Source organism: Panulirus ornatus, chromosome 2 (assembly GCF_036320965.1).
Source record: "Panulirus ornatus isolate Po-2019 chromosome 2, ASM3632096v1, whole genome shotgun sequence".
Taxonomy (NCBI): domain Eukaryota; kingdom Metazoa; phylum Arthropoda; class Malacostraca; order Decapoda; family Palinuridae; genus Panulirus; species Panulirus ornatus.
Genome location: NC_092225.1, coordinates 17,752,548 through 17,764,781, shown reverse-complemented (window position 1 = coordinate 17,764,781; position 12,234 = coordinate 17,752,548). Strand labels below are relative to the sequence as shown.

The following is a 12,234-nucleotide window of genomic DNA, read 5'->3' as shown; positions in this document are numbered from 1 at the left end:
ACTTGTCAGGTAGCAAGATAATGGACCAGGCTAAGTTGTTCCATAAAAAACTTGAATTACAACATGGGCATGACTATAGTGAAGCATGGCTTCAAAGATTCAAGAACCATCATGGAATTTCCACGAATAAAGTGTGCATTAAAGTTGTGTTGATGAATTATTATTACGTGACCACAGTTGGTCCGGCAAAATGGTTAATCCAGCAAGGCTTTGGAACCAAGAGTGCCAGAAGGTTGGTGGTGTACTTGTATTAGCCATCATACAAAATGCCTCTTTAACCCTTTTTTCTGGTATGGAAGTATGATGACTGGTTAGGTACAGTGTTGAATCTTAGGTTTCTTTTACATACAGAATTGAGTAGCTTATTTTCCAATAGATAATAATCATGCTTTGGCCTACTTTTGCTGTTTATCCTTACTTCTGTTTTGCTGTTTATCCTTACTTTGCTGTTTATCCTTACTATCCTTACTATCCGTACTTTCTCAGATTAGATTTCATCAATCATATTTCATGATTGGTTTCTTTGCAAACAGTGTTTATTTTATTGGTTGAGCAGGTGTACCTTAGAATTTTATTGGGTTAGTCCAGAAGTTAGTCAGTAACAGGTGATATCTTTATCACATGACATCTGATACTTATCTATGTACCTTATGTCAAAGTACGGAAAGAGGCCTCTTACAGTAGAAGTGATTTTCTCTATCATTTACTTTTTTTAGTTTTTGAGGGAAATAAAGACAACAGTAGAAGTGAAAAAGATGATGATCTTATCCAGTATTCATACATTTGTCATGCTTACCTCAGGTAAGCATATGAGAGTATGGAAAATATCATAACATGCGATAAAATTGGAAATAGTCTAACTTCAGCTAATTTTCAGGCTGGTGATAGCTGTAATGGATGTCCGCAACGTATGCAGGCTTCCCTCACCTTGATGCTTATAACAGCAACTGTTTGTAGTAATCATCTGAAAGGTAACCTTGCATCATAATCTATAGTCATTTCTGTAATGTGGTAACTGAAATATGTGGGATAATTTTATGTTTGCTTTTATAATTATTAGTTATTAGTTAAGAGTGGAAGTTGTCAGATATGTTTAATTTCTTAGGGTGCCTTACAGCCTGTACAGTCAGTGTAAGCTGTAACATCAGGTTAACATGTTCTCTGTAGTTGAATTGTAGTAAGACAAATATAAAAGTTTCAAGTTCATTATTCTCAGAAAACTCTTTTACATTGTGTTCCTAAAATTATTGTTATAGAATAGATTTCTAGAAAATTGTTATGCAGTAAACCCTCCAACAGAAAATCCTAATCAACCAAGCCTTTGTTCATGTGTTTTGCCCTTAATTGTCAAAAACGTATCCTTTGCTGAATTATGATGAAAATAGATAGCAAAGTGGATTTGCATCATTACTAATCTTCAGGCTAATAATTCCTCATGTAGGGATCAGGTAACAAAATTAGAAATTTCTTTAGAGCAATAATTGATGTATTGTTTTACATAATCGCAAAAATGTAAGCTCATCAAGGAATCTTTTTCATTGATTTTAAGGACATATAGCTCAGAATTAGAAATACAAAGAGGACAGAGTGATTTATTGCCAGTTTGTTTTGTTTATAACTGTATTCAAGGGGAAAACTATTCATACAAAAGTGCTGCAATATGTATCGTGTACTTTGAAATTTCTATTGAGGTAAGAATTATTACAGAAAATAATTGACAGAAATATTTTACCCTATGACATCACTCCTTTTAATGTTTTATATTCTCAAAGGTAATTTGTTAGACTATTTGTCAGGCTTGTAGTATCAGTGTTGATATGAATATATATCAGTTATTTATTTACATCAGTCATGGACAATTATTCTTGAAAACTCTTTTTTTCTGTGTAAAAATTGCAATTCTATTAATCAAAAATATGTAAATTTTTAATTGTAAAGGGGCTGTGGTGTGACTTTCAGTATAATATGTAAGTCACCATAATAACCCTCTCTTCCATGTATTTCCAAAATTGGGGGCTGACTGTACATATATGCATACCCCAGCACAGCTGAAATTCTTTCTGTCTTGAGATGCATATTGCCATGGTTTTAGGTGCAATCATGTGCGATAAAAATTACAGATTCATAAGACTGAATATATTACTGAGAGAAATGAGTGAAAAATTTTAAACTTCAGTGGTGAGGTTAATATTTTGATAAGGATGGTTGATTAAAGTTAGGTTTGAGAGGGGGCCATGGCTTATGGAACATTTGAACTAATCGGAATGAAAGGCATATCTAGGGGAGGATTAAGTTGGTTATACAGAAAAGAGATAGTAGATTGTAGGTGTGTTTGCTCCTCATAGCCATAAAATTCAAGTTAGATGGATTTGAAATCATTGTAAATGAAACCTAACCTGAAATAATGATTTAGGAGGAGGACTGTTGTGAGGGGGGGACATGAGTAGATGGGTAGGATAGGAGAAGAGAAAGTTAAAAGTGGAAGTAGGGTTCTAGGAAAAGATGATGTTGGAAGAATACATGAATTGTATTCATTCATAGATTTTAATGTAACAAACACATCTTCAGGATTCTATTCTATCCACTTGTTTGTCCAGTATATATCTTAAAAAAAAATTCCTTCCCTGTTAATGTAGGGTGGATCATATGCATACAGCTTCTAAGCTCACTTACACACATCCTTAGCATACATCCAGTGTGCTGAAGTGAACTTAGGCTTCCAAAGTAATATTGATACTTCTTTCTTTTTTGCTCCATATACCTTTTTTTCTCTCCATATACCTTCAGCTGTATTGCCATACATCTTCTTCAGCATATCATTTGTTAAACCTCTCTACACCACATCATTCCAATTCACTCTATCCCATGCAGGCCTTTTATCCTTCTGCAAGTTCAGGCCCTGATCACTCAAAATCTTTTTCACTCCATCCTTTTGTCTCCATTTTGGTCTCCTATCCTCCTTGTGCCCTCCACTTCTGACACATATATCTTCCTTGTCAACCTTTCCTTGCTCATACTTCCCATATGCCTAAGTATTTCAGCACTCTCTCCTCACTCGTGTTAGCAAGGTAGCAACAGGAACAGACAAAAAGGAAAGGCCATATCCACTCACATCCATTCCTTAGCTGTCATATGTACTGCACCAAAACCACAGTTCCTTATCCACAACCAAACCCCAGAGACCTTTTCATGGTTTGCACAGGATGCTTCAAGTGTCTTGGTTCAGTCTGTTGACAGCACACCAACCCCAGTAAACTCCATCTTTCCATTTCAATTTATTCCGTGCACACCTTTCACCCTTCTGCATGTTCAGGCCCCAATTGCTCCACTTTGGTCTCCCCAGTCTCTTTATTCCTTCCACTTCTGACACAAATATCCTCTTTGTCAACCTTATACTTGATCGCCTTTTCCTGATTTAGTGAGGTAGCACCACGAAAGACGAAGGAAGACCCATCCACTCATAAGTACACACATATACATACATGTACATATACATATCAGTATATACTCATATGCCTACATATACATACACATAAACAGACATATACATATACATACAGCATCGCCACCCCATGTCAGCAAGGTAGTGCCAGGAAAACAGGCAAAAAAAAGGCCACTGTCTCTGGCTGTCATACATAATGCACCAAAATCACTGCTCTCTATCTACATGCGGGCCTTACGGACCTTTCCATGGTTTATCCCAGATGTTTCACATGCTCTAGTTCAGTCCTATTACAACACACTGTCCCTGGTATACCACAGTGTTCCAATTCACTCTATTCTTTGCACACCTCTCACCCTCCTGCATGTTCAGGCTTATATCGCTCAAAATCTTTTTCACTCCATCCTTCCACCTCCAGTTTGGTCTCCCGCTTCTCCTTGTTCCCTCCACCTCAGACACATATATCCTCTTGTCAACCTTTCCTCACTCATTCGTTCCTTTTGTCCAAACCTTATCAACACACCCTCTTCTGATCTCTCAACCACACTCTTTTTATTACCACACGTCTCTCTTACCCTTTCATTACTTACTCAATCGCACCACCTCACACCACATATTGTCCTCAAACACTTCATTTCTAACACATCCACCCTCCTCCATACAACCGTATCTATAGTCCATACCTCACAACCATATAATATTGTTGGAACTACAGTTCCTTCAAACATACCCATTTTTGCTCCAGGATAATGTTCTTTCTTTCCACACATTCTTCATTGCTCCCAGGACCTTCATCCCCTCCCTATGACTCACTTCCACCTCCATGGTTCCATTTGCTGCCAAGTCCCCTCCCAGATATCTAAAACACTTCACTTCCAATTTTTCTCCATTCAAACTTACATCCTAACTAACTTGTCCCTCAACCCTACTGAACCTAATAACCTTGCTCTGATTCACATTTACTCTCAACTTTCACCTTTTACACAATTTTTCCAAACTCACTCACCAACTTCTGCAGCTTCTCACTCAAATCAGCCACCAGTGCTGTATCATCAGCAAACAAGAACTGACTCGCTTCCCAGACCCTCTCATCCCCCATAGACTGCAAACTCATCCCTCTCACCAAAACTCTTGCATTTTTACCTTCCTCACATCCCATTAATAAACTGTTAAATAACCATGGGGACATCACACACCCCTGCTGCAGACCAACCTTCACTGGGAACCAATCACTCTCCTATCTTCCTACTCATGCACATGCCTTACACCCTTTGTAAAAACTCACTGCTTCTAGCAGCTTACCCCCTCCACACCATGTATTCTTAAGACAATCCACAAAGCATCTCTATCAACCCTATCATATGCTTTCTCCAGTTCCATAAATGCTACATACAAATCTATCTGTTTTTCTAAGTATTTCTCACATATATTCTTCAAAGTAAACAAGGGATAGATGGTTGATTTCACAATTAAAGCTAATATATATTAGATGCAAGCTTTGTGCTGTCAAGACACTTTAGATTCAATGTCTCCCAAAAAACTGTATAGATGAATGTTCTTGTGTTCTTTCAAGTTCTTGTAACAAGCCTTTGTCATCAAGGAACATTTCATGTTGTATTTAGTAGCTGGTGCCTCTCTCACAACCAGGAAGGACTTCTAGAGGCCATTATATAAAAGTGGGTTCAACTTCAGCTTTCTTAGCGAATTTTCCATTTGATGAAATTTGCTGCTAAGAGGTAGAACAAAAGACAAACAGTTTTATTTAATGATACATGTGCTTAACTTTGGTTGCCTCAACCTTTTGAATATGCTGCCTTCAGAGAAGAATGATCTAGATTGTTAGTCAAATTGTCACTTTAAGGTTTCAGCTCTTTCATGTTGATATGCCCTTTGATGCTTAAAGGGCACAGTCCTCAGGTAAGAAATATAGGTTTTATGGTATAGATGAAAAACATTTTTCTCCTAAAGGCACATACCCATGAGTAACTAAGTATTTTCCCATCCCTTCCTTCCACTCTGCTCATAACAAAAAAGCAATAACAGTTCCAGGGCATAGGCTCCTCTGGGTAGTGAATGATGAAGGTTGGTAGCCAGGAGATGCCATCAGTATGATTGTTATGTGTCTTCAGAAGTGAAATAGGAAGAAATCCAGGTGGATGCACCCCATAGAGGTACATTTTGATCCCATGTGTCTAAGTGCTCTCTCTCCCTCTCTTATGCTCTGCAAGAAATAGTATTTCTTCATACTTTAGAACTTATGTTTTGATTATGTTCAGTTGTTCTATTTTGTGTGTAAGGGTGAATGGAGAAGTCTGACCAGTGAATCAACTTTATGTGCATCTCGAATGATTACGACATTCTAATAACTGGCAAAACTTTTTTAACTTTCTCACTCTTCAGTGTAAGCAGCAAGCAGCGGGTACAAATAGTAAATTATGGGGATGTATGCACTTGATCCACCGTGTTTAATATGGAAAAGGTGTTAATTATTTTTCTCAAACATACTTTATGTAGTGAATAAAACCTTTGGTGACAGTATAATGCAGGAGTTAGAAATTATTTGAATACCTATAGATTAATGCATTTGCTGCTTTGTCATTTTCTTTTTGGAAATCTTTTCATGGGTACCCAGTGGCATTTGCATTATACTGGCCACAGATAAAGAAAACATGAAGGTACAAGATCGAAATGAATCATGTCAGTCATGTTAAACTGCGACTGATAACTTGTCTTCCCTGTTTTTATGTTTGTATGTCTAAATCTTACAGGTACCAAAAATGTCTTAAATTTCTTTGAGGATGTTAAGCATATTTCATAATTTATTTGCTGTTGTAGGGATTGCTGTTATCTTTTGAGGTTTATAGAATTTGTTGATGATAAATTTTGATGTCATTGCTCATTGTAGATCTTACTGTGATAGAGAAAATTCTGTCTTCTGTCCATTATTGTAGATACTGGTAGCATAGTCATTTATAAAAAAGAATTAACAACTTTAAAATGTGACTTTTCTCTTAAAAAAATCATAGTTTGCCACACTTCCAAGAGTACTGTGCTCTGCTTTAGCTGGCAGGTATTTAATTCATTCTTTTCATACGTGTAACTATGCTTTGATATATATATGTATATATATATTTGTATGTTATCCCTAGAAATGTACATTAATATCTCATTTATCCAGTATCTATATCTGTCTAATTATGTCTTTCTCTCCATATCTAATTATGTCTCTCTATCCATTTTTCCTTTTGTTTTTATAGTTTTTATGGTCATCTCAAATGAAAGGAAAACTGAAGCATGAGAAAAATGATGTGAAAAAGATTAATTTGAGCTCCTGTGGTGTTTGTAGACATGACTCTCAAGGTGGGAAAGATAAAAGAAGGAAGAAAAGGGAGAAAGGTTATAGGATGAAGGAATATGAAAAAAGGAAGATATCCATGGCTTTGATTTTCATAGAAATGAGTTATCATACTGATCATTCCTTATGTGGAAGGTTTCCACATGAGTTCAGTCAATAGTGGTTAGGACACATTCCCTTAGCACATGAGAGCAGTTGCCAAAATAATGCTTGTAGAACAGAGTGTGCAACAGCATCACAGTAAGGGAAGGTTGAAGAGAGATGATAATCTAAGAGTTCTGATTCCACTCTTCGGAAGTGAGAGATGGAAGAAAAGTCAACCCAGGTATTTGAGCGATAATCCATAAACAGACAAATAACACTTGTTATAGCTGCTTCCAAAGAAACACTATTGGCACCTATAAACATACTCATGTGTATATAACTGCAGTATTGGACTGTAGCATTTTTTAATATAGTTCTATAATGGGGAAACAAGTGAGATTTGGAAAGAGATATTTATAGTGCTTCTTCCAGTGTTTAATTTAACTAGGCTACTGTTTCTTTATTTTGAGATGCTGCACAGGTCTGAATTAAGAGAGGAGAATGTTCAGTGTGAGAAAATAATGAGTTGGAGTGAAGAGTACAAGGAAAGCAAGTTGAGTAATGTAAAGTGGAATTACTGGCAAAAGAATGGATAGAAGAAAGAGGATAAGCCATTCAACAGAACCCCATGGGACCCCACTGTTGACTTTTGCTCCATATGCATCTATCATGATAGATCAACCATCTATCATGATAGATCAATTAGGAAGGAAGCTATACCATAAAGAACAGAAAGAAGGAAAGCCAAAGGAAGGAAATTCAGGAAGGAAACACTTATACCAACCCATGATAATTGTTTCGTAGAATACTTCCCACGTATTCCCTGCGTGTTGTGGAAGGCGACTAAAAGGGGAAAGAGCTAGGGGCTGGAAATCCTCCCCTCTCATTTTTAATTTTCCAAAAGAAGGAATAGTTCCAAGCGAGGATATTCCCTCTAAGGCTCAGTCTCTGTTCTTAACACTACCTCACTAATGCAGGAAATGGCGAATATGTATGAAAAAAAATGTCAAAAGATTCACCAAAATCCCTGAGAGGATCAGTATCACATGCCACACACAACAAAAGCCATATTGATGATAAATAAGATATAGGTATAGGGTGAAAAATAACATAGACTCTGAAGAAAGTCAGGAAATGAAGTAATTGTGAGGGAAGAGGATAAGCTAGCTCTCTAGCTCATCAAAGAAGCAACAGCTATCTTTATAGCAAGGATAATCCTAATTGTTCACATCATTTATACTTTATATTTCAGTAACATTTATACAAGTTCACATAATATGTTATGCTGATTGGCAACTGATATTGTTTTTATTACAGAAAATTATCACAAAAGCTGTTCTTAAGTAGATTCCAAAGAAGATAACTAGCTTTGATATATGGATTACTGCTGGGAAAATGGATTCATCTAAATTCTTTTCACTTAAGAGTCAGTTTTCATAAATTTAACTCCAATGTTAATTGATACAACTGTGTATATATATCTATTTTTACTGTTCTATGCATCTATATTTACAACCCTATCATCATGTATCCATTCTTTATAACCAAACCATTTCAAGGCATGTGTCTTACCCCAGATCTCCTTTGCACCTCAATCCAATCTGCTACCACCAGAAGCACCCTTTAAATAACTCAGGCATAAGGAATGGAAGAATTGCACTTTTCCCTAGTCCTTAAGTTATTAACATTCATGGTCCTATTTTTTCCTAAGAATCCAATCCCATTTCTTCTTTGGAAGGGAGTATTGTAAAAATAAACAGCCTTCTTAGATAGATCTTTCATATTTGATACATGATATACAGTCCTGGATAAACGAGACACTTATGTACAATATAACCTCGCTATAGCAGGAAAGGAAATTAAGCATTAAAAAAATGACAGACCATCATATAGTCTATTCAGAATAGAGTGATAAAAAAAATTAGATTTATTGAATAGTTCTGATGTTTTGTTTAATCATATTTGGAATTTTTTTGTTTCTGTTAGATAAACTTTTGATGCAAAAGTATGATGGAGACTCTCCAAAATGTTAATTAAGAATGAATTATGTTTAGTTTTTCATGACAGACCTGTTTACTCTGTTATCAACATAGGTTAGCTAGATGACCTATATTGTAAATATTCAAATCATATTTAAGCTAGTTTGTTTATATTGCCTCGTACTTTTTAAATCTATAAATGTACTTTTCCTCTTTCTATCACTGGTGTCTCACACTAAGTGAAATGTAACTAAAGAGTGCCATAGCAGTATGTAAATTGTTATTTAAATTTTTGTTTTATGATTATGCATATGAAAATAGTTTATGCCGAGATTTTGCCAACAAGTTGGAACTGATGGATCAAGCAGTATTTTGCCAATGTGATTTCCCTCATTTCCACTCAGTTACTGCATTTATTAACTTTCCCTAAAGTAAGTAAAAGTTTTTCTATCAAGGGTCATATAAATTTTGGTTTTGATCAGTGAAAAGAACAATAAAATTCCAAGTTTACTAAGGTCTCAGAATAGCTCATACACATCACCATAATGAAAAAGGTCATGCTAAACCTTAATTAGGAGGCTTTGTCCCTTAGTTCCCCTGATCCTCTTCTGCCTTAGCATAGCCCCAGTGGTGGAACATGGGGAAAATGCCTATAATTCACAGGGTTACACAGAATTTGGTGCCTGAGATATTAGGCCTTTTTTAGGTAAATTTTTGTCACTAATTCTAAATATGCCATCTGTTCTTCTCTATCAGCTCTGGTTATCGAGATATGTTATACTTGTAATTGCTATGCATATAAATCATTATTGCCTTTCGGATAAAAAAAAAGGCTTCATACAAGTAGAATTTGTTTATTCATGATTAAATCACATCCATAGAATCAGATGGTGGTGAAACAAGCATAGAAAGTTATATATCATTTACTCAGACATCTCACATTTCAAAGACTTCTTTCGGTGAGCTGCCCCAGGACAATCACATTGAATGGTCCAGGAGTAATCTGCCATCATATGGGTATCCCCAGTATCTTTCTTCCATGGTTCTTAAATCTTGGTGGAATTGTTCACCCTGTTCCTCACTTAGGTCACCAAGGTTGTCTGGGAAATAATTCAAGTGTCTGCATAGATAATCCACTTTGATGCTCAGAAAGTTGACAGAAAGAAGAAAGCATGTTCACTAGTTCAGAGTAGGTATCTACTCTATGGTTCCTAAGAAAATTTCTTACAACCAGAGTGAACGAAGACCATGCATCTTCCTTGGCATTGTTCACTGAATCTTTCACGAGTTCCCCGATTTGTGGCCCATCGAAAATACCTGCCTTTAACTTCTCCATACTCAGCACTGGAAATTTTCTGCATATGTACTCAAAGGAGGCCTCTTCTTTCTTCAAAGCCTTCCTAAACTGTTTCATTAAACATTGCTTGATGTGCTGTGGTGGTAAAATAATATTTCTGTTAACCAAGGGTTCTGCAATTACATTCTTTTCTCCAACCACCATGTTTTCTCTGAGGCCATTGTTTTTTGCATATGTAGTCAAAGCAGTCCCATTTGTTTAAAGCCTTCACACACTGTTTCATTAAACCAAGTTTCATTTGCAGTGTAGGTAAAATCATCTCTGTCAACAAAGGGTTCTGCGATTGCATTCTTTTCTCCAACCATCATGTTTTCTCTCCCAATGCTTATCCGTAGCTCTATTATCCCAGAGACAGATAAAGCAGGGGTACTTGGTGTATCCACTCTGCTGACCCAGGAGAAAAGTCACCATCTTAAGATCTACACAGATTAGCCATTGGTGATCATGGTATGATGTCTCCTGCAAGACCAGGGCAATTGTTTCCTGCTGTTCAGTCATCTTATTGGGAGTGATCCATATTTGTTGCCATTGTGTGGAAAAACACACTTGAAGCTCTTCTTAGAACTATGCTCATGAGTGGTACATTTATTGATAAGTATTTTATCTCAAAAAATATAGCTACTAGAAGGAAATGAAGGTCATATTCAGTGGCATGAATATATCTAGAGTCATGTCTAAAGTCTGAGGCATCAAATTTTTTTCTTAATTTGTTCCTTTGTGATAAACCAGTAAGCAAAATGGCATCTGACCCACTGGTGCCATCTATCAGCTTAATAACCACTTTGAATAGTATAAGAAAAAAATATTGAGCATTTTGTATGATTAAAATGACCCTAAACTTTGATTGCACCAATTATAGTGAGAACTGTAACCGTCTCAAAAAGCTATTCCCCAGGAAAGTTTTGTCATTATTAATCTTTAACTTCTTTTGAACATAAAAAAATCTTACATGTTAGTGCTGCAAGTCGACTGTCTTTCAATAATAAGTCTGTATCATACAAATTTACACCTCACTTAGTGAGAAACATATTTTTGTGAAGTGTTGAATTCCGAGTGTTTCTTACATAACATTCCCACAGAATTTCCCTCAGCTTTCAATACTTTCATATCTTGTCATAATCTCATAATTCATTTTATGACAAAGTTGGTAGCATTCTTGAGACAGAACTTACTAGCGAGTTATTTCTCTTAGCAAAATACTGTTGTATTGTGCATGATACAGCATGTATTTTAGTGAATTTTAATGAAATACATTTAACTAACAATGAATGAAAGCATGCCTTAAGAAGTTTGAGTAAGATAAGGCTTTTTCATATGTATTTGTTGTGTGTATTGTAACAATGTCATTGGTTTCTGATATATCTAGCAGTGGACTGTACTTGAATCTGCCTTCTTACTAGTTTCCTGAGCAAAAAAAAAAAAAAATCGTGCAGTAAGAATTATTCAAAGTTAGGAAGACTTCATTGAAATGTAATTAAATATTGTATTGAAAAATGTTTTGATTTTTCCCCCTGATGATGATGTTTTCCTTCTTAAAGCTGAGGAGAGAATAAGTTGCTACCAATCATTAAAAAGCACACACATATGTAGACAGCAATGTGTAAAGAATACGAGAAAAGGGCATTTTTGAATATTTCATGACAATTTCTGGGCAGAAGGGCTGAGGCATGAGGCCACTCAACGAACCCCCTCTGCACCTGCTTATTTATGGAAGCGAAAGTGAGTCACATTGAGGGAGGGGATGATTAAAGTTCTGGGAGTGTTGAAAAATGTGTGTAAGGCAAGAACATTATCTTGGAAAGCAAAAAATGGGTATGTTTGAAGGAATAGTGGTTCCAACAATGTTATATGGTTGCAAGGCATGGGCTATAGAAAGGGTTGTGCGGAGTAGGGTGGATGTGTTAGAAATGAGATGTTTGAGGACAATACGTGGTGTGAGGTGGTTTGATCGGGTAAGTAGTGAAAGAGTAAAGAGAGATGTGTGTTAATAAAAAGAGTGTAGGTGAGAGAGCAGAAG

At 36.1% G+C, this 12,234-nt stretch overlaps 1 protein-coding gene across 1 annotated transcript in view; it reads left to right on the top strand.

Annotated features, from left to right (window-relative positions):
• The window catches only part of LOC139753761 (voltage-dependent calcium channel subunit alpha-2/delta-1-like), a 256,887-nt gene extending 245,176 nt beyond the window's left edge, over window positions 1-11,711 (top strand). The window contains exon 23 of the mRNA XM_071670590.1: window positions 878-11,711. Coding sequence (XP_071526691.1) covers window positions 878-988 — 111 coding nt within the window. The 3' untranslated portion in view covers window positions 989-11,711. The remainder of the gene's footprint in view (window positions 1-877) is intronic.
• Window positions 11,712-12,234: the final 523 nt, after the last annotated feature.